The sequence below is a fragment of the Branchiostoma floridae genome, chromosome 19 (genome assembly GCF_000003815.2).
Source record: "Branchiostoma floridae strain S238N-H82 chromosome 19, Bfl_VNyyK, whole genome shotgun sequence".
In the NCBI taxonomy this organism is placed as follows: Eukaryota; Metazoa; Chordata; class Leptocardii; order Amphioxiformes; family Branchiostomatidae; genus Branchiostoma; species Branchiostoma floridae.
The window spans coordinates 13,044,500-13,067,861 of record NC_049997.1 but is presented as its reverse complement, the minus strand read 5'-3'; the positions used below and the strand labels follow the sequence as shown (position 1 = coordinate 13,067,861).

Below are 23,362 nucleotides of genomic sequence, written 5' to 3'. Positions count from 1 at the left end.
AAGAAAACAAAGCTAAGCCAAAGTCAAGCTGAAGACAATTTGGATTTCAAAGGATATCAAGGCTAAGACACAGTTAATCAGCTTCATATCATTTGCCTTCTACCTTTTTGTCATTAAGTATCTAACTTTCTATTTTATATAGCACATTTTATACAATGTACTAGGTGTTAATCACATTTCCATGGTGTAAATGGTAAGCGATCCCTATGCTTCTCCAAATGGAACAGATTCTGTTGATTTTTGGAGGGGGGGGGGGGTAATCCCTAGGTTGCCCCATGATCAAAAATGTTATAGGGGACTGCGTCATTTCGAAAGGTGACCTTAAGCTTGTGTCCATGTACATGTACTATGCATATGAGGGAGCTTCAGGATGTAGCCAGGTGTCAAACCTCTATCTAGGCAGAAGAAGAAAAAGGCAGTTTTTGTTTCAGTCATCATCATCATTACAGTTAACATCTATTATCATAATACCGGTACGTTTACGACGATTTCTCTAGCCATACTGATTTGACAAATTGTCAACGCATCATTTTCTCCTGTTACATGTTGCTGTTATAGGTTACCCTTGCCACTTCTTCTGTGTAACTTTTCTGCCACTCTTGTCCTGCTAAAAGCTTAATATTGTAATTGTAACACGCCGCGGAATTACACGGCGAACGGGCGCGTGGTTGGGAGGGGGTACAAAATACCGGTAGGAAGAAACACGGCACAATTAACTGCCGCTATGTACATTTATACATCCTCTGATGTTCCTTCCTTTTCTGTCAGTAAATGCATAAAACATAAACCTGCATGAGCATACAAAATGTCATGAGAAAACGGACGTATACTGTCAAGAATTTACATTTAACTTCTGTCCGTCACAATCGCTATGACGTAACACTTCACTGCTAGCGTAGATATAAAAATGGCGGGAAAATGGCTGTGTACGTTCAATTTTGCCAATTCAGTCGTAGATCCGGGCTATTATGCAACGGTTCTTCACACTTTCACATGAGTTGTAGGTCACCAACAGAAATTCAAGATTGTTGTTGAATCATGTTCGTCTTGTGCCGTGAGCATGTGTAATTATGATCTATATAAATTTGGCAATGAATGTGACAGTGTGTTCGTCCCACGACGAGCTGCCTACCCCGAAATTTAAAAAAAAGTATACTGAAAACTTTTGGCCTTGTTGTCTTCGAATGCATTGTTATCGATGCTTTGTAAATGGTGTATTGGACACCTAGATGTCTGAAGTGTGCACAGCTCAGAAATAACTATTGTTGCATGTGTAGATCTCTTTAAGTTCCAGTATTTTTAATCTACCGGTATAAGTCTTACTACCGGTATTATGCCAATGCATGTTACAGTACATGGTTGTATAACCCTGACCAAAGTGCACAATATAAAAAACATACAAACATGATTGTATCTACATGTACCATGTTGTTTTATACTTTCAATGTTCATTTTGATGATAAATGAAATTAAGAAACCTGACTGACTTTTATTTCAAATCTTGATTGCAAGCTATTTGATGTTTTTATTAAGATATTTGAATAGAAATGACTTTTTTGCCACTGACAGATCTATGAGATAAAGGAGAGGGCAGGCATCAAAGCGAAGGCGTATGCCCTGTGGAGGAAGACCATCCGACCCCTCCAGCCTTCTGCCCAAGCCAAGCAGGTCGACAAGGAGCCTTATAAACACATCTCCTACACCTTCAGCAGGGATAAGGAGCACATGTAAGACACTCTCACTTTCTAAACCACTTTTAGTTTTACTGTGCCATGCACACATGCTGTGATATATAAATTGTGGAATGCAAAATCTAACATTTAAAAGTTTGATATTAATGTCCATGCATTAGACCTCACTTGGCATGTTTTTTTTCAAGACTAAGTTATGTGTTAGCCACACATGTCTAATTTGATTTGTTAATTAGTTCTTTCATTATTAAGAAAACATAATGCACAACAGTACTAGAATTTCGATAAGAAAACAAAGTGTACGGTAACATGTACAATATGTTAATGCCTAAACTTTGTTCCTGTACACACATTACAGCTTTCATATTGTGTTGTATAATGTATGTTTTCAATGTAAGATGGAACACATGTTTTGAACAATTAAAGTACACTTGCAACTCTGTACTTTACTAATCTGCCTTGTCTATAGCCGAATTTGTTTTGCTTTCAATGCTCACGCTGCAGGCTTCTCTGTCTGCCTGCACCCTTTGTACAAATGGCTGTTGTTTTTCTAAATGTTGATTCTGTCATTTCTTTGCTCAGATTAATGCTTCTTGGGGCTCAAAATACCACCTGCTTATGCATATTAGTGCTGGCAAACTTCCAAGTTGTACAACATGTATCATGTGCACAATTTTTACCCACATGTACACCTACCCTCCACTGGCCTACAGTATGATGAAAGCCAAAACCAGTCATGCTAAAGTCAGGAGTGGCTAGTAGCAGTGCAAAATTGCCCAAAGCGTTTCATTGAAATATGCAGGAAATTACAAGTCAAAGTTGAAAACTTCATAGTACATCTAATACATACCAGAAACTATTTAAAACATTACTTTAGAAGGACTAGTAGGAAAGCCAAAATCTTAGTGTGTCAAGTCCTTCCTACACCTGATGGTGCCTACTAGTAGGGCAGAGCCTAACTATAGTTCAGTAGCCCTTAGGCCACACAACTTTGTGTAAAAACTATAGCAGGGGGCTAGTCTAATAAGATAGTGTTTCTTCAATACCATTATAACTCTTTCCCAAATTCTGAGTACTAAACTGAGATAGTGGTATGTGTACAGTTTATGTGCCATTTCTTAAAGCATTTATGAATCAAATTCACAGTAAATGCTTTACTCACTGTGCAATTCTTTTACAAGGTGTCAGGTAAAAAAATAAATTATCAGGTGCATATTGATGTACTAGGCACATGTGCATATAGTTTCAAAAGTTACTTGAACCATTGCGTAAGAAAGGTATTTTGAGCCCTGCTTCTGCATATATGTATATACCAACTGCTTTGTTTCTCCACCTTTGCTCTATGCCTACACTTGTTCTCCAGGTTCCTCATTGAAAATAGAGACACTTTCTTCCTCCCATCGACTAGAAGTCTCATTGTAAGCACATACTGCACCCATCATGCACTGCATGTCAGGTCAAAGGTAACACTGCACCCTCCTCATTGGTAGAGAGAAGTTCTAGAGTAGCCAATGAATGAATGATGACAAAAGATGATTGATTCTGTGACCATACCATTTTCATTTCATCTCCTGTATCAAAGCTTTCAAGATTGAGAAGAAATGTTTTTTTTGATGGAATGTGAATTATGATGATGGTTAGTAAAGTTGGTGTAGATTTTGTCAGTTTTTTTCTTCACATTTCAATTTTATGATTGACTCTCTACCAAAGAGGAAGATGTATTGTTATCTACTGTTTGATGTGGATAGGAATGTCATACGACAGAAGTTCAAGAAAATATCATGATGAATTAGATAAATGAAGATTTTGCAATTGTCAGTTATTACCCTTTGGCTATTAAAAGAAAAGATTCTATTATGTACTTGCACTTTGTACTTTTGCATACCAAAAAAAATCATTAAGAAGATCCTGCAAATTTATAGTGACTTCCACACATCAGAATGAAGCACTGAACTTTGACCTCCTGTCTATGACATTTCTCTGTAATGTGCTGTGATGTTTATAATGACAATGATGCATGTGTCCTTGTGTCTCTGTCCTTTTTCCAGGTTTCACATTGAAAGTAGAGAAACATTCTTCAAGCCTTCAACTAGAAGTCTTGTAGTAAGCAAGTGTCCCTGTGGTTTAGCCCAGTAGTTTGGCCGCACCTTATTAGCGACTGTTCATATTTTTTTCATTATATTATGCTTATGCTTCAGTAGCTTAGGTAGTCTGCACCTTCATATGCGCATCAACATGGTCAATACCTTTTATCAGATATATGAATTTAGATGTCCAAATGCAGCACACATTAGCACCTAGTAAGGTAGCTAGACTGAATGTAGTTGGAAAACCGCACATAATTCATGGCATCTAGTATTTTTTCCTATTATTTTGGAATGTGTGTTTTTTTTATGCTGCTGTAGAGATTAGGTTATTTTCATCTTCACAAAAGCATGCTATTAAGGAAGTAATAGCACAAAATTTATACTATACATCCTGCTTTGTGGTCTATATGAATATTTGAGCAGACCCTTCTTTGATATAAAACTGTATCTTAAATTTTGTGGGTTTCTGGTAATACTTTTTTCTGGTTTTAGGCTGGCTAGCTATGCATATCATTATCTGTTATGGGTATAACAGTCAACGGAAATGTTATCATATGGCTATGTCAAACACGAATTCACAGAACTACATTTGTATGGTTATGTTGCAGTGCTATTTGAAGATTGATAACAAATTGTAAGGCACATACAGCTTTTCTTGAAAATCAAAACAGGAAATTTCTTGCTAAAAAAATAAAGCTACAGTTTGGGAGCACTGGTAAAACTCACAAGTGAACAATTTTGATTGAATTTTTTTTTTTGGGGGGGGGCATTTTTAGTTGGCATTTGAATACCTTTGGTGTACTGGTATGACTTTCCTTGTTTCCTGAGGTCAAGTACTTATTGACGGTCTAGTTTCAGTTGAAATTGAGATGGCCATTAAAGCTTTTCTCTCTTTGACATTGTTATATGAAAGTATTGCTTTTTTTGATATTATCTACGATGGCTTCTTGTGAAAATATGGAAAAGAAAGACATTATCGAAAGTATGCAAAGAATACCTATGGTGTATATGCTTTATCCATTCCATTTACATCCAGTGATTATCCATAGAAAGTGATCTCGGGGCTGTTCTGTCAGTGTATGGTCAGATAATCTCCAAGTAGTAGTAAGGGATGCCATGCAGCTTTTTGTACATCTACAAAAAATGGTCATGGTAGAGACAGCAGAATAGCAGAATTGCCCATTCTGAAGAAAGATTCTGCCAGTAGAGATCCAGACATGTATATTTAAAGATATTCCTTTTATTGAAAGATAGACTTTGATTCATGTCACTTGTGAAATCAATGTTTTCAAATTCACGATTTATGAAAGGAAAAACATCCCAAAATAATCCTAAACCTGGTTGAGTTTGCAATTCTACCAGGACAATGTCATATCTGTCAGCTTTGTGGGAGGTGAAAGAAGAGAAATGCATAGATACTTTGTGTCTGCATAAAAATTATGTGCAAAATGTCATTAAAAAAACAAGTCATGCCCTTCATCTGCTTGGAGATTACTGTCCCCATTGACCCCATAGTGCTTAGTTGTAACCACAAGCCTTGAATCCTTTCTCACACAGGTTCATGAGATACTGAAGAGGACACGATACAGTCAGAAGGATTATGCAATAGGTAAGTTGGGGAACCATATATGGTAAAATCTGTTTATAGTGATCACTCAATATACAAGAAAAAAATGGTCACTTTAGACAGGTGGTCATTGTGGATAGAATTCTTGATTTTAATGAGAAAATGATAATTCAATGAGTCAATGAGAAAATAATGTAAGGGACCACCAAAGATCGTGGACACAATGGCCAAGTGGTCCTTATGCAGAGGTTACTAGAACAGACTTGACTGTATATCGCAATGTTTTGCGCAATGGTTTTCAATATCTCAACATCGTCAAAATTATGCTTTTAAATATGACATACTTTTTGGTGCAAATCATTCTGAAAAATAGTCTTCTATACTTCAAATATTCATCTCTTTACACAGGTATCACCAACTTGATAGCACAAGGAGTATACACTGCTGCATACCCATTGCACGAGGTACAATTTTGGTCCTTATTGCCACAATACAATATGATATTTACCAATATATATATACATTCAGCAATGTGTGACTGTTTAGATGTGACTATTTTTTGTTTCTGTTTCCAAATATCTAAAGTCTGATTTATTCTGTTTACACTATAATATTATACCATTAGGCATTTATTCATGATCACAAGCCTTATTAGGTAAGAATATTAAGCAAATACAATTATGAAAGAGATTGCAGAAACTTTCATAAGATCTTCTTAACTTCAGAATCCGATACACAAATAGGTGCATATCATTTAGTGGACCTATAGCAGTGAAGATTGAGGGGATATTATGAGTACCTCTTGATGCCATGTTTCTATTCTATGCAGGGTGAATTTGAAGGGGACACAAACATACCACCTAACCCAAGACAGGTAGGAAAGATATCTAACATGGCTTTTCCTTCATCTCGATAAGAATTCATAGACCTATGGTGTGATTTTTCAATATATGTATGAACAATAATCAAGGTATTTGGGTGTGATACAATGTAGCTGACATGAATTAAATTGTTACCCGGGCCTTATTTGAGCTTGCACAGTGTACTTACATTATGTTGTGTTTCTTTCTGACTAGATGCTTTTTGATGAGTGGGGAAGCTACAGCAAGTTTGTCAAGTTTCAGCCGCTCAACTTGATAAGGTGAGGGACACAGTTAGGATCCTGTGATTTGTAATAGACTTGCTGTCCCATATCCAAGAAAACCACTGTGTGAAAATAAAGTATTAAGTCCCATCAATTTCTCTTGTTTGTAAGATTCATATAAAGAAATTTTAATTTTTCGATTGTATTATCCTTGTCCTTGGTGCTGAATTCATGAATGTGATTAATTTCCAATCCTAAAGTATTTTCTTATTCTTTTCTGCCAACAAAATGGTGATTCACAGTTTCACAGGCCTATAAAAGGCAAATTTATAATCTGATATACATGATATAAATAAGCATACACATATTGAAAACATAAATCACTTTTTGATTAATAAGAAATTATGCACATCAGTCAGAAACCTGAGTAGATTTCATGTTCTGTAAACTTCTTTGAAAAGTTTTTTGTATAATTGAATTTTCCCAGAAACTACTTTGGAGAGAAGATAGGCATGTACTTTGCTTGGCTGGGCTTGTACACAAAGTTGCTGATACCCTCATCGTTCGTGGGGCTGATCGTTTTCTTGTACGGTGTCTTCACTATGGACGACAATGTTCCAAGGTTAGTGATGATAACCTCCAAGGACAGAGATTCTGTTTTCAATGTCTAATTGTCCGTTTGCTGTGTGTCCATAGTTATTTAAATGCTTTGGAATGACTGATTTTCATATGCTAGTCATGTCAAGGACACTGACAGGAAGTTAGGTCAAAGGTACCAAAATAGTATGATGTATGCCTTTGAATGCCAGTTGGCAAAATAAATTGGAAAAAAAAAGTAGCGAGAACATTTCGCAATATAAAAGTCAAAATATTTCATGGAGGTATCAAATCTTTGACTTCTTGTTTTCTTGTGCCATGTCTGACAAAAAATAAGCTTCTTTACAAACTATGAAAACAGTTTATTGTAAAATAATAATTTGGTGCTGATTATTCGGTTATTGTGCAATATGAGTCAGCCAAATGGCACAAAGAATTTTAGATGAAACTCTCTGAAATTTGAATCCAACAAACATTGAATGTAAAGACTATTGTCATTTTGATACTCTATCTATGTAAAACAGATAAACTATAGTATAAGAGTACAAACTTTTTTATAGAGAGTTTCTTGCTTTTTGTCCAGAAGAATGTTAACTTTTGTATCCATTCTACGGTATGTAGTCAAATTAGAAGAACATCAAGCATAAATACTTCATTTTAAAGGTTGTCCTGTGCTCCTTGTTTCCTTGTAGTGACGAAGTGTGTGAAGCATACAACATCACCATGTGTCCCCTGTGTGATCGCGAGTGCAAATACTGGAGACTTTCAGACAGTTGTAAGTCAGCTAGAGTAAGTCGACCTTAATACATTTCACTTCACCAAAATAGTATTGTCATCTTTTACAATTTTTCTGTGTTTTTTTACATTAAGATGTTGATTTTGCTAATGATCATATAAGAGCTTGAAAATCTTTGTACTGGATTTTGACTGTATTTGTCATGGTTTGTGTATTGTAAACTCAATTTGAAATAAACAGTCTGTGATAAACCCTAATCAATGTAAATCAAGTGTTATAATAATGTAGTCTCTCTGTTGTATTACTAAGAATTGTTCTTTATCTTCTTCCACAGTTTAGTCACTTATTTGACAATGAAGTGACAGTGTTTTTCTCTATATTCATGTCACTATGGGGTAAGTCTGTTACTTTGTATTTCTTTGTCTCAAGACAACAGTGCTTTAAGTTGAAATATACATTTTGAATAAAATAGCCAACAATATATTTGTACGTCTGCGACTTTTTATGTACTTCACGTTGATCAAAGATCTTTTCATGTTGCAATTAACATATTGACATCTTGACATGTTCTTGTTTTATCACAGCCACGTGGTTTTTAGAGAACTGGAAGCGGAAACAGATGGAGTTGAACTATGCATGGGACTTGTCAGGCTTTGAAGAAGAGGAGGTAAATCTTGAACTTTTGATTTTTTTTCATAAAGCTTTACACTTATACTACTTTTATGTACTCAGCAGACCTATATGACTACAAGAATGATGTATTTTATAACATAAAAGACAAATGAAGACTTGGAGATACTTATCTCCATCTTCTCCATTAGAGATAGAGACCAAGGTGTATTACAACCTCCCAGATGTCTTTGACCCCCTTTTGCCCTGAAAATGTCAAACTCATGTAACACTAGTTCTCCTTTATCCGCGGGATAACTGTTATCCGTTGTATATAGAATAGCAGTATTTAAGAATATCAAGTCAACAGACAGGTGTTTCAAACTGGAATGCTACGGAAATATTGCAATTTGAAACCAACATCCGTCGACTAGATATCCCTAAATATCTCCTTTTTAAAAACAACGGATATAGGTTACCATGTGAGTAAAGGTGAACTACCGTTAACATTATTTCAAGAATCCTAAACTTCAAGACTAGTGTATATATTCATCATATTAAAAGTTAACAAGTACTGACTTTCTTTTAAGCAAACATCTTTGAATTCATAGACTCTGATCAGGCTCTCTACTCTGCCAGATCACAGTTTTTACCCTGACATGTTAAAAAAAAGGATACTTCTGATGGCTGTTGTTTCCTCACAAAACAGGAACAACCCAGGCCTGAGTATGAAGCAAGACTTGTCAAACACAGGATAGAGCAATCGGACAAGACGGTGAGATTGTTTTCTATTCTACAATCATGATAATCTAGAGGTGAGTTCAATAAATGTTGCACATGTACAGACATAAATTCTATAATCTTCAAAATTTTTATACAAATGGTTGTCCTGGTCAGGTATAAGCCGGATGCATAATGAGCTAATAATAGCAGATCATGATTTGTGTTCTGAAAACAAAATCAAAACTGCCACTTGCATTTTGCTATGAAGCTCACTTATTTTGTTTTTAAATACTGGAGCATCAAATTCAGCTAAAAATCATTTAAATATGACAATCATATAGATGGCATTGATAATTCAAGGGATCCTTAATTTGAATAAAAAAAACGATTTTCAATTTTGTTGTTCTGTATTTTGTTTTACATGATTGTGTTTTCTTGTTAGATTTTGTTACATGACAGTGTATATTTTGTATTGTGACTGTTAGAGATTGTTGTATGCATGCTGTTTCATCCCGTATTAGTTTCCTGAGTTCATTCATTTGTTGTGAAGCATAGCCTAGGTGCCATATTTATACATACATCCTGGTTAGTTTGCTTCAGTTTCAATAGTTGCTAATTGCTTATAGTGACATTTGGAGCAGAAGTCAACTAACCAGAATGGCATCCAGGCTGTCATGTGACCATTTGTGTGACACGTCTTTCCACAATATTTTCTTGCACACGAAAACTTAGTCAAAGAGGATTGTACCCTACATGTATATTGCCAGAGGAACACTATTTATTTTGAAACCAAAACTAAATGTTACTGTATAGAGTCAGCTACAGAAACTGTTAAACCTATCTTAGTGACGACCTCTGAGCAAATACCACTTGGCCAACATGGCCTTTTAGATAAGTTTTCTAATTGACTCAACCATTTTAAGAATTCACATTGTCTATAGTGATCACTTGTCTCTAGAGTGGTCATTACAGACAGGCCTAGACTGGACAAATCTATCCCATGTTGAAATGTTTACCCATCAAGTACTTTTTGTCAATCATTCTAAGGTTTCTTACATGAAGCTTACATTTTTGATAAATCAGCAATCATAAAATGGCAATATATGTCTGATCCTCTTTGAAAGCAAGTTAACCTATAAGATCCATGTATATTGTTGCAAGGTTGCAAGTGCATGTGACTCTGATACTCCTGCAAGGCAATATTGGCACCCTTAGTGGAATGTCCATATGGCTAGCACATTATTCATTTCATGGCTGGATTTCGAAGTTGCTGTTGAACTTGAGGCTGTTGGTCAAGTTTTCGTGTGTAAGAACACCACAGAGGGAAAGTAACGCCGAAAGGCCGCATCGCTGTCTCATTAAATCCCCCATCATTCCTTTCCTATAATACTTCCTTTAACAGTTTTTCAGGCTGGCTTACCCTAAATCCATTTCTTTAGATGCTTAAAAAACTATAATAATAGCATTATAAAGCATAAGATGTCATTCTAATTGTGAACATACATAAATGTGCTGTTCACAAATGCTTGAATATTTGGCGTTACTTTCCTAATACTATATGTTCTCTTGGCCTGGCTCTCAATGCATGCATCTAATCACAACTTCCCTCCCGCATGTGCTTCACTTAACAGATATGCTGATAAAATACAGTCAACTATGCTATGGCTAGCATGTAAACAGAATCTTTTAACCTTCCCCTAAGACAAGTTGTAATTGCTCCAATGATATATAACACTGTAAGGTAGACAATAAAATAATAAAGGCAAAAATTTATAATATAATTGTTCATTTTCAGGGAGTAGTTTAGTTTGTCTGCATGTTGTTAAGGCATTAACCAACTTGTACTGGTAGATGTAGACTAACCGATGTCTTTATCTCCTCTGTTCTTGTTCGGGCGTCGTGTTCGGCATGCGTTATACAGGGCCAGAGTTATGCGTCAGGGAACGCCGAAGATTCAGGCATGGTATAGAACAGTGACATTAACATCTTCAACTGTCGGTTCTCCCAAATTTCCTTTTTCGATTTCATTTTGAATTGTAGAAAAATGTCCATTCTCCTCAGTTTATTTCCCTTTTTGCAGTGCACTTTCATTCGGAGTTGTACAAAATATGCATTTTGACCTCAATTTTCTTTCCTGTACGCTTCTATACAATGTATGTCCAGTGCGCATTCATTTTGAGTTGTTAAGAAATGCAAATGCCCCTTTTGATTGTCTTGCTTAAAAAACACTTTGTCCTTTTGGAGCCCCCTATTTTTGTTTGCTGCTCTGCGATTATAATATAAACTGTAAGAAAATATGCCACCGTTTCTTTTGATTAGTTTCTTGAACTCTTCATTCTTGATTGAAAGGAAATTTTCTTTCCTGCAATTTGCTATTTCACTCTTGATTGTCCTTCTCCCTGACTTCCATTTCTCCAACTCTAAAAGTTTGAATTGCAGGGAAATACAATTATGCTAATTCCTCCTTTATGCTAGTTTCCTTTCTGCAATTATAGGAATTAGAAGCTATCTTCTCTCGCTAAATAATGGTTTTATTTTAAGTTTAGATTGTAGAAAACCTGTCCATTTTTTTGTTGTCTAAGAACACACATGCAGAGCAATTAAGAGTTAACCACAGACTATGCATAGAATAGGCTGCATTTTCAAACAGGCAGTTCCCAATAGAAGCCACCTCCCATAAATGATAATCATGATCAATGGTCAACTCCTACTTTGGCCAACTAGTTACCAGTTCGATCGTCTCCCGTTCGAAGTCTGGTCAAAAAAGAAAAAAAAACTCTCTGTGGCCTCTTGAAAATCGGTGTTACTTTCTACTCAATTGGTTTGTGTCAAATGCTGTCATTTACTTTTTCATCTGGAATTTTTTTCCTCCTCCTCACACATTTCTTTGCAGAAGACAGAGAAAAAAGTTTATGTCAGTTCGATTTTGTACACCGTGTCTTTGTCAAAGTCCATCTTTAAGGACCACTTCGAGATTGTTGAACTGGTAATGAGGCCATCTTGTTACCCTTTAGGCCACAAGAATTCATTTTGTTGGTGATCATATCTAAACAAATAAAAGTCTTGATTCCTAAAAGCTCATGTCTGTACTTTTGTACATGTACAATATTCCCCATGCATAGGTTTTGTTGGGGGTGGGGGGTGGTTTCAGTGGCCAGGATATCTTGAAGAATGCAGCTGTAAGTAACCCGGTACATGTATACAATTGTATTATAGCTCCCGAGTCTCTTCTGTCCTCTTCGTAAATATTTGTGGAGAGGACAGAAGAGACTCCAAAGCTATAGTACTGGTGGATACCAGGCAAAGCTGTAAGAAATCCCATCCACTACTATTCCCCTGACCAAAACCTCTGCTTGGAGAACATACATAGTTGCAGAATTGAATATAAGCGTTTTCAAGTTTTCCTCCCAGCCCACTGTTTTCATGTCATCTTCCAAAGTATGAGATCCAACTTAATGAATTAGTGTGGCCTTTCTCCTGCTCGCCATGCTTTTGCTTCTTGTGGCTTCATGACTTTGCAATGCTAGTTGCCTGCCTACGTGTTCAAGCCAGTGCTTGTTCCATTGTTCCTCTTGCATTGCTTCATCTACATGGTCGAAATAATGCTTACTAAAAGAAATGATAACTCCACTTGAAGACCTGGAATGATCTTAAGGTCTGAACTAGTAGATTCTGCATATGCATGATAAGGACAAGATGAAAGAATGACTATTATAACCCTTGCTCGTACATTTGACACTGAGGATGCTTGCAGATAAATGCGAAACATTGTTTAGCCGAGGAAAAAAAGTTAGACCGTCATGGCATTGTCACCCCATCCTCTCAACTTTATCGAAATACAAATTCAAATCAGCCATGTCCTGCAAGACAAATCCCTTCCTAGTATAGCAAAACAAATCCACCAATGTTGGAAGGCGTCAGCTTTTATGCAAAAGATTGTTTTCAGATTAAAATTGAATAAAATTATCTGTGCAGCAGACCCTTACAATTGCCATCAATAGTTATGTTTAAAAACATAACTATTGAATCATTCCTAATTACTACAATTTTCAATGTTTACCGTAGAAAACACCCTAAGGAAAAGAAAAAACCTATGACTTAAACAATCCCACATGGAATTGTTTGGTTTGCTTTGAAAGATGTCATGGTTTAGTTGAATGAGGAAGTGACTTGTCAGGTTATGGCTGATTCAAATCTAAGTGTTGAAAAGGATGATGGAACATGGTGATCTTGTAGCTGACATTGCTAGGATTTCTGAGTTTGAGCTTGTCTTAAAGAACTTGCACATAACATAAAATACTGCACCAAATACCATGCACTGAGAATGCATGATGTGTTTGATACACTCACCTTACTGAATGACGTTTAATTTCCTTTATAAATTTAAGTTTAGTTAGGAATACTCTTTGTGATAATATAAGGCATTTATGATATGATTGTGCATATCCTTATATACATATACAATGCATGTAAAAAGAATTGGCTGCTCCCCCTTTCCCTTGCAATAATGACTTTTAAAAGTTGAGTATAGGGCCATTAGTGTTAAAGACAACAGAAAGGAATCTTTACAGAAAGTAGTGATTTAACCATATGCCCCACGTCAACGATTCAAAATCTTTAATGAGAAATTCTGTAATTTTTAGAACTATTGTAGCTGTTCACAACAAAATCATTGCCTTGGACAAAGTTCGTTGCCCCAAAAAGATTTTTTTCAAATTATTTGTTAAATTTTACAATGAAAGCAGTTATTGTTCTTTTTCGATGATTTAGCATGGTTATTGACAGCTCTGTTTAATTATTATTCAGCACCTTGCTTCAATTTATAAGGCAATGTGTAAATTAGCCTGCTTTTGTGTAACTCAATCACTTAAAGCATTTTACAGGTCTAATTTGGACTGTTAGTTTTGGAATGACAATCAAACACTAGATGCAACAAATGCTTGTGCTATGCCTTAGTTTTTGTCATGTACATTACAACTGAAATTGAATGAAGGCTTACTTTTGCAAAACATAACAAATAAGCCTTTAAGTTAATATGAATCGTACACCAATACTACAAAGTAGATAGAAAGCTTGGCTTCCTGTATCTTGGTAAAGGGATGCTTTTTATCTTATATCATGTAATTAGGTCACCAGTTGGAATGAAAGGTTATTTTTTTGTAATGTTGTCGTTAATGTTTGTTTATTTTTCGACATGCAGGGTGAAGAAGTGAAGTTACCGAAGAAACAGACACTGTTTGCTGTGGGTGTGTCATCAGTTACCATCTTAACCATGGTATGTGCGTTTATCTTAAAGTTTGTAATCTTTTACTGTTAGATATTGTCGTATTACGAGAATTGTAGTCTTTTATAAAAATTCTTTTTTGGGGAGGGTGGATCATTTAATAATTTTTTTAACATAGAGGCTGCAATAGACAATGATATGATATGACAAAGATATTTAATTTTATGAAAGGGAAAATATTTACGAAAATTTTTCATTAAAAATTTCTTTAGAAAAAGTGGTCATCTCTTGTCTATGTAATGGGTTGAAGCTATATTTGCCTTTAAAATGTACATACGTAATTTTTTCAGGTGAGGTACACAAGAGTGAACAATGAAAATTCACATACTAAGGTAGCACAAACGTATTCTGTAAGTTATATGCAATCATTACTATATCAATGCTGTAATTTTTCTTCCAGTTCACTGTGACGTTGGCAGCGGTGTTTGCCGTCATCATGTACCGTTTGTCGGTGGCCTCAGCGCTCGCCATCTACCCCAACTCTGGGCAGATTGTGTCAGGGACTGCCGTCACACTCAACCTTATCGTCATCCTCATTCTGGACGAGGTGAGCTCAGGAACTGCTCTACTTTGATGTGCATTTTGTGTATATTGGCCTGGTCACATATAACCTGTGTACCATCCGGGTAGTAGTTGCTACTCGCTTCCAGAACTGCACATTCATACCTTTTAATTGTGATTTCATTTAATGAGGAATGAGTGCTTGTTTGATGACAACAGGCCTCCCACAAGTGGAAAGAGGGCATTACGGGTGTTGGAATACCTGTTCGAGCGAGCGCTTGAACCCATTTCTTAAAATGCTGATGTGTAGGGACCAATCAGCGCCCTCTTCCACAATTTGGACAATTTTAAAACGCCTCAGTTGGAGAGGTAAAAGGTGGTGGAATGAAAGGGTTGGTCTTTGCCTTCCAATACTGTGCCGTACACACAATGGATACCCATGTCTACGTCCTCATAAACTGTATGGGACTAACTTTACCTCTCTGCGTCACTGCAAAGAGTTCAATCTACCAGTTTTATGCAGATACTTTGAAAATTGCAACCGTAGCAGTGGCCAAGTGGGTAGAGTGTTCGCCTTGCATTCGGTAGGTCATGAGTTCAACCCTGGCTGTGTCATACCAAAGACTTTAAAAATGGTACATGTTACTTTCACTGCTTAGCACTCAGCACTAATGAGGAAGAGTATGGGAGACGGTTACTCCGAACAACAAAGCTGCAGCTGCTGGAGCCGTCTCACACGTGACATACAGTTCTGTCCCTGTGAGACTTAGTGCTCAGTAGACGAGAGGGTGGAGAAGGAATTGCACACCCCTCCTTCACCATAGAACGTCATGTGCAGTCAGGCAAACAGGTTGCCGAACCCACTGGCAAATGCCTGTCTGCCTGATCATCTGTCAAATCGACAGGAGAATCCAATGAGAGTTAAACACACATCACTACCAGCGGACTAGCCTCCTGCTGTATACGTAGTAGCTTGCACAAATGTGTGGCCCAAGGTCTACAGAAATGGAGTTGGGCATCTGTTACAGATTGGGCAACTTTTTTTTAACTTTGAAAATTACATTTCCTAACTCACAGATCTATGGCAGTGTGGCAGCCTTCCTGACCCAACTGGAGTGTCCGAGGACTGAAACAGAATATGAAGACAAACTCATCTTCAAGCTCTTCCTCCTCAAATTTGTCAATTCGTATGCTTCCATTTTCTATGTGGCCTTCTTTAAGGGCAGGTGAGCATGAATTCTGCAGGTTTTTGTGTATCTTATACCTAACCTACCTACATTTAGGTATAAGATATACATGTAAGTGTATCTTATATGATACACTAGATAATGGGAATTCTTTCTGGTCTCAGACTGTTTTTCTACCTCTTTGTTTGGTTCAAATAAATAACCCAAAGCATAAAAAATACTTTTTCTAATTGTTTATTAATTTCATATAGTCATACCTCAACAGACAGTCTGTGTGAGGATGCATGTTAGAGTTAGTCTATGTGATGCATGTGTTAGCCTGACTAGCTAGCTCGATGTTACAAATTTTAAGTACATAAGGTTGGTGGTTATGGGTATCATTAGTAGGTATCAAAATGTATCCCTTGTGGTGCTTACATAAGAAATGCTTTGGCTGCAGACAAGCAAACTAAATATATTTGATAACAGCTCACACATGCAAGATAGGGAAAATATTATTAGATGAACATCCATAATTAGAATTATCTGTAGAAATTCATACGCAACAATTGCTACTATTCAATAACAGACTGAGTGTTGTTTTATGTATAACTTCATAACTAATAAATTATGCTTATTTTATGGCATCATTATCTTTATTCTAAGGTTCATGGGCCGCCCTGGACAATACATCTATGCAGCACCTGGCCTACGCATGGAAGAGGTAATTCACAGTGGCATTCTTTCTTATTGTGCCTTATATCCTGGAAGTAGTGTCGTACATCATAGATGTTATATTATTATTAGTCCCTTCCTTTTTGAAGTAGCTTCAAGCACATTTGAATGCTATAAACTGGGCAAATTACATGTAGGTAACCTGAAGCCTTGTACCTTTTAGGAAAAGGTTATTTAAGCTTCATCACATAAATGTACATTGTAACTGTAGATTTTATTAATTATATCACTTATAGAATCACTCAAAGTTGATTTCTCCTTGGTGCTGATTTCCTAGTGATGATTACTGCAAGCGGTTTCAGTTAGGATTTTGTCACTAATCTTATGATACAAGAACGATAAATAGAACTGAATACTTGTAGCTTAAGTTTGTCTTAACTTATTAACTGAAGTATGTAAATTCAAACATATACTTGAATACCTACTTATGTTGCTTGTTTAAAAGATACTGTAGGGTAGCTGTAAGAAAAACCTTTTGATTCCCCATGTGAGTTTTGCAACTAGAATAGCCCAAAGAGCTGGACCAATATGTAAGTAGTGCAAGTATATGTCAAACTATGCAAACATTATAGTGCTAATGTATGTCAAGTATGCAAACATTATGTTAATCTATGCAAATGTATTCTCCTGTAGTGTGGGCCGGGAGGATGCCTTTATGAGCTGTGTATTCAGCTGTCCATCATCATGGCTGGCAAACAGCTCATTCAAAACAATGTGATGGAGATCGGGATGCCGTAAGTAGAACAATCTTTTGATCAAACCGTATAACATAATTATGATATTTAACGTCCAAAGTATCTTAGTGTACATCTGTTCCCTGCTGGGATTCAATTGTCACAAAATAATGGTCACTAGTCACAAAATAACATGTTTGTTGATGCCATATTTTTGTATTTTGCATAGATTATTTCTGCATTTCCCTATTAACATGTAATGTAGTATCATGTTCTCTGACATGTCTTGGTCAAATAATACATTAATGATTAGTAAACATTATCATAAATAAATGCATATTCACAAAACATTGATAAAATAAAATGATATATGGCCAAAATGGAAGTAAGATTTTCAAGTCCCTGATGTAAGGGATGCGGAGATAAATTTGATAAGGGGGAACAAGCCATGTACAAAAACATTAGTCCTTTGAATTCCTCTTTCTGCTCAAAATTCATTTCTTTCCGGATTACTGATGAGCAGAAATTATTTCTGCAGTACTATCCCTGTATAAGTTTCTGTGAGAATGCTTTTTTCATCAAAACACTCTTGATTGATGTACAGAAAACTCAAGAAGTTTCTGCGAGAATGCACGTGTTTCATAATACTTTTGATTGCTGTACAGAAAACTCAAGAAGTTTCTGCGAGAATGCACGTGTTTCGGCCTGTGCAAGGAGCGTGCGGAGAGAGCGGAGGACAAGGCCGGCCCGCGAGACACGCGTTGGGAGGAGGACCTCGTCTTGGAACCATTCAGTGGACTGTCACCTGAGTATCTGGAGATGAGTATGTATTACAGCATTAGGTCAAGCAATACAATGTGCTAAGATTTAGCACAAAGATTGTGCATAATTAATATGTTGTAAGATTTCAGTATAGTGTCCCCAATTTCCAAAATGTTAACCTTTTTACATGTCTGTGCTACATGTATGATAATCTCTAACTTACAAGAATACGTTCTAACAAATCTTTCCGAAGAAGCTACAATGTGTATCAATTTTTGGTGTACATTGCACAATGAGTGCTGACGTTGACATTTGTTTTCCAGTCATCCAGTTTGGTTTTGTGACGATTTTCGTGGCCTCCTTCCCGCTAGCGCCGCTGCTGGCCCTCGTCAACAACGTTCTAGAGATAAGACTCGATGCACGAAAATTTGTACAGGAGCTTCGCAGGCCCATGGCCGAAAGGGCAAAGGACATAGGTACATTTTAAAGTATGGTGATACGTGTTTGTGAATAGTTTAAAATGTACCGTTGCCCCTTGTACCCAGAGTAATGCTGTGCTGATTTCTGCTGTATCACAACCAAGGATTTCAAACCAGTTCATAGATTGCAAATTTCTGCTTGAGACGTAAATGTAGTACTGTTGCAAATACAAATACTTGTAACATGGATTGATTGTAATTTAGAGCAATTTTATCCGCATTTATTTCCTGTTACTAAATTATGCATGGATGGTCAGTAATGATTGTAAGAAAAGCTAATTATGTTAAAGTCCAAATGGTAATGCATGTTGTAATTGCTTTGAGGATTTTGTTTCCTTTTTTACATGGAATCCGAAGTATTGTATTGTATGTTCATGTCTCAGATTCCAAGTAATACATGATACAATGGTTTTGTGACAAAAGTGAATGTTTGAATCCTGCAATGCATTAGGTTATGATTTTTGCTTTGTTTTAATTTTCAAACTCTATTCATACATCTTGAAAAGGTGAGCTGTCAGTGCTGGGGTTTCTATGTTGTACGTTTCTTTTCTCTCCACAGGCATTTGGTACAACATTTTGAAGGGAATCACCAAGATTTCTGTCATTGTGAATGTAAGATTCATTCTCCTATTTTTCTGTCCTTTAGTTACAAAAGTTTCAAGAGTTACAGACTTACATAGCCTCTAGCATGCATTATGATGTTAAAAGGAGCGTTTTGTGAACTAAAAATCATAGATTTCTTTTGATGAACTTGAATGTATTGATGAACTACATGTAGATCTCACATTACTTTGGCAAAATATTATCCTTATTGTTCTAAGGGTTAAGCTTTCCGACCTATCATCTGTCACTTTGATATCATAGCTTTCCAGACAAGTTCTTTTTCACATACTTTAACACAGACTTAAACCAATCATCATTAATGCACAATTCCTTCATTTCCATTATCTTTCCAAAATTTTTCCCGGCCAAACATCTTCTAGGGCCTCAGTTTGCCTGACTATCCCTTACCTAACTAATAATGTAACAATCACAATTTCCTGACAAGTCATATTTCATGGGCACAAATTTTCCTAACCAATCAGTTTTAAGTGGATTAAAGGTTTCCTGACCAATCAACAATCACACACCATAATCCTTCTGACCAATCACCTTTCAATTTCAATTTTTCAACCAATTATTCTTTACAGAATGAGTTTCAAAAGTCAGTCCTGTTTTTCAGGCCTTTGTGATTGCCATTACGTCCAACTTCATCCCGAGGACGGTGTACCAGTACATGTACAGTCCTGACGGTTCGCTCCACGGCTTCATCGACTGGTCGCTCTCAACTTTCAACGTGTCCGACTTCGAGCCGGGCAGTGAACCAAGGGACAACAGATCTCTGGGAGAAGTAGTCCAATTTTGCAGGTGAAAAAACATGCAGTATATTATAAACCACACTAGCCTGTAATGTTAGTTCACCTTTATCCGTAAGGTAACCTATATTCGTTGTATATAAAAATAGGGTATTTGGAGATCGTTAAGTCGTTGGGATGTAGTTTCACATTGCAATATCTTGAAAATGTTAATATTTGAAACCCACGTCGTTGACCGGAAATCTCTAAATAGCCATTTTTTAAAAACGAATCTAGGTTACCCCACGGATTAAGGGAACTAGTGTTACATATAACCAAGTGTTATTAGTCAATATATGACAACATACAAAAACATAATGTACATGCAGCTCATATTATTGTTCCAGGAGATGTGTACAAGTGTACTAAGTCTGACAGTGTATGCTTCATACATGTATGCAATGGGCATAACTTTTTAGCTCAACAAAGATATTTATCAGGTTCATCTTAGTATTTTGTACAATGAGAATAAGAAGAAAATTAGTTCTTGGATTTTACAGATTCTGAAACTTATTGTACTGTTCTTGTTCCTTCATCCACAGCAATTACTTTTTTGTCCTGTTTGTCAGTTTGATTGTGCGATTCTGTTTGTGTGTGCATGCTTTGACCTGTGGAGCTTTTGAAGTTGTGAAGTCTGCCATCCCAGACACGATTGTGTTTGTTGTAGCATCTAATTTTAATACTTGATCATAATCTGATTTCAATACTTGTGATCATGAGCATCGAAACTGAGCGTATATGTAAATGATGACAGTGACAGATGAAAGCACTGACCTTTTTTCCTTCCGACATTTCTAGATATCGAGACTTCAGGGATGCTCCTTGGGAGGCTGAGCCGTACAAGTACAACCTAGCATACTGGCACATCTTTGCTGCCAGATTAGGCTTTGTTATATGTTTCCAGGTAGGGCTCTAGTAATAGTAGTATTTCTTTACTCATGCAGGATAGGAAAATGCAATCCAGCTGCTGTGTATAGTGGACACTTAGGACTGGGAAAAATGATCAAATATACTGGTAGATGGGTGTTACAGGATTGTAGACAGGATTCTAAATGCTTGCATTATGTTGAAAATTAAGCCCCCAAAGTGGGGACCCTCAATTTTGGTCTTAGTGCAGAGGTTGTCAATAAATACTTTGGACTACAAAGATGTTATTCTATTGTCTTTAGTCCCTATGATTGTACATTTTGTTATATATTATAAGTTACTTTTCTGACATTTTGGTTTCCTGATTTCTACTCATTATGACTTAAGTTTCATTATTTTGGCATGCATTAAAATTCGGCTTATTTTTATCATACCCATAATCTTAAAACATAGCTGTTTATTACCCTGTGTTTTCTTTGTAATTATGCTCATTTGTATCTTTTTAGTGATTTCTTCTTCTTTGTTGTCGTGTCTTTTCAGAATTTTATTATTTTCTTGAGAGACTTCATAGGCTACATTATCCCAGATGTGCCTAAAGAACTCGACGAACAGATAAAGAAAGAAAATAAGATCATGATGGACGCTCTTATCCACGAAGAAAATGTGCGACAAGGAGAGGTCGACGTCGACATGGAAATGGAAAAAGAGCCCCTTTAGATTGTTTTAGAAAGGTTCTTTGCACTTTTCTGTGTTGCAAGTTTGTTTTTGTCAGCAGACCGTATCATCTAATGATATGTTGGTTGCTGTGGACTACCAAGGCATTTGGTGTATTTTCTGTACATCTTTATGTTAATGTTTGGTCAGATTTTATGTCTAATGTTACATACATAGCTCTGAAGCAACATTAACTCATATATCACAGAGAGCAGAGAGCCTCTGTTAGAATGTGGCCATGGGTTCCTTGACCAATGCTAACGCTGTGGCATGTTTCACCTATTTGAGTTAAGAGAGAGCACAAGTGCATGTGTTATGCAACAAGCATTACTTTAAAGAATTACAGATCCAGATATATTGTAATCTTTATGTGTATTGAAAATCATCATCAGCTGACGTGCTTACGGCCGCCTTGCGGCGTGACGTAATCCTTTCATTGGCCGATACATATAGACTACAACACGGTGTATTCCGTATCACCCGGGGTACCAGCCCGACCGCGGGTCGGATCGCCCGAAGGCCGGAGGGTGATCCGACCCGCTGGAGGGCTGGGACCGAGGGTGATGCGGAATACACCGTGTTGTATTTTATTTATGTCATACCCACTGAGAAAACCCCTGTTTTGATGCGAAATGCGCCAGAAGTTGAACAAATTTGGTGCCCTGAACAAAAAGTGTTGCAACAGTAATGTCCCAACGTCCGAATCAGGTATCGAACTTTCGATGGCGCCGCACTCGGCCCGCCCGAAACAGTTCGATTTATTCGAATGGAGCTCGTGTGATGCGCCTTTCGAACCTGTGCGATACGGAAGTTATGGCCCGGTCCGGAACACCCGTATCGAACGTTTTCGCGTCACAGGTATGACATAAGAGATGGGGATTCGCCAGGTCACCTGTCCGAGTGGATGATGAAACATTATTACTTTCTAAAAATAGAATCACAACATTCTTTACTTTTCCTTCCTTTCCAGAATGTTGTGATTTTTCTTAAGGACTTCATCGCCTGGCTTATTCCGGACGAAGTCAAAGAAATCAAAGAACGTCAGAGAAGAGAAAAACGCATCATCATGGAAATGTTACTTGAGGAAGAGAGGCGGATGCGGCAACATTACTACGCAACCGACCACCACCATTCAAACGGTAAAATCAGCCAAAACGGTTTCTTGGAGAATCACTTAGCGAGTGAGTTTGCAAGCGCGGAAGAATTTGATGCCAATAGTATAGAAACGCAGGTATGAAAGGTATGCACAATCTTAAAGAACTCTTGTACAACACAGTTTGTTGGCTTGAATTATGACATCTATGTTGTCGAATACTGCTAAGGAGAGTTCGAAAACGTTTAGTAGATATGAGAGTAAATTGTATGCTTCCCAACATAGCTAACTACAGAAACAGAATATTTACAATTGTACAGAATATTTACAATTGTACAAGGTACAGGGAAGAGACGTACATGTATCAATGAAAACAACATCTAAGTTTCTAGGACCCTTCCCTGAGCTTTATAGGTTTATTGTAAAAAGAACGAATGTTACCGACTGTGAGCATTATAGCAACTAACCTCAGGAAATCATATTCACTTCATCATCCTTATTTGTCTGCCAAATAGCGATGGTAGTAGATGTAATATTATCAACAGATTAAAGACTAGTACTTACTCATCTTTAAAATAGTAGTACATTTCTAACAGCTG

General features: G+C 36.8%; 1 protein-coding gene across 8 annotated transcripts in view; it reads left to right on the top strand.

Moving 5' to 3' along the window:
- LOC118406555 (anoctamin-1-like) overlaps positions 1-23,141 on the top strand; it is an 80,559-nt gene extending 57,418 nt beyond the window's left edge. For 3 of the 8 annotated variants that reach the window (XM_035806644.1, XM_035806643.1, XM_035806647.1), the window contains 23 exons: positions 1,570-1,727; positions 3,055-3,109; positions 5,336-5,387; positions 5,754-5,809; positions 6,175-6,219; positions 6,422-6,486; positions 6,917-7,051; positions 7,719-7,815; positions 8,097-8,157; positions 8,347-8,429; positions 9,081-9,146; positions 11,988-12,080; positions 14,295-14,369; positions 14,779-14,925; positions 15,957-16,105; positions 16,712-16,769; positions 17,414-17,514; positions 18,120-18,277; positions 18,540-18,692; positions 19,255-19,307; positions 19,918-20,102; positions 20,888-20,993; positions 22,641-23,141. In XM_035806644.1, the coding sequence (XP_035662537.1) occupies positions 1,570-1,727; positions 3,055-3,109; positions 5,336-5,387; positions 5,754-5,809; positions 6,175-6,219; positions 6,422-6,486; positions 6,917-7,051; positions 7,719-7,815; positions 8,097-8,157; positions 8,347-8,429; positions 9,081-9,146; positions 11,988-12,080; positions 14,295-14,369; positions 14,779-14,925; positions 15,957-16,105; positions 16,712-16,769; positions 17,414-17,514; positions 18,120-18,277; positions 18,540-18,692; positions 19,255-19,307; positions 19,918-20,102; positions 20,888-20,993; positions 22,641-22,907 (2,418 nt within the window). In that variant the 3' untranslated portion in view covers positions 22,908-23,141. Of the gene's footprint in view, positions 1-1,569; positions 1,728-3,054; positions 3,110-3,739; positions 3,795-5,335; positions 5,388-5,753; positions 5,810-6,174; positions 6,220-6,421; positions 6,487-6,916; positions 7,052-7,718; positions 7,816-8,096; positions 8,158-8,346; positions 8,430-9,080; positions 9,147-11,015; positions 11,058-11,987; positions 12,081-14,294; positions 14,370-14,778; positions 14,926-15,956; positions 16,106-16,711; positions 16,770-17,413; positions 17,515-18,119; positions 18,278-18,539; positions 18,693-19,254; positions 19,308-19,917; positions 20,103-20,887; positions 20,994-21,496; positions 21,688-22,640 lie in introns of all 8 variants that reach the window. The other 5 variants (XM_035806645.1, XM_035806648.1, XM_035806650.1 and 2 more) reach the window with 4 other exon arrangements.
- The last annotated feature ends 221 nt before the right edge of the window (positions 23,142-23,362 follow it).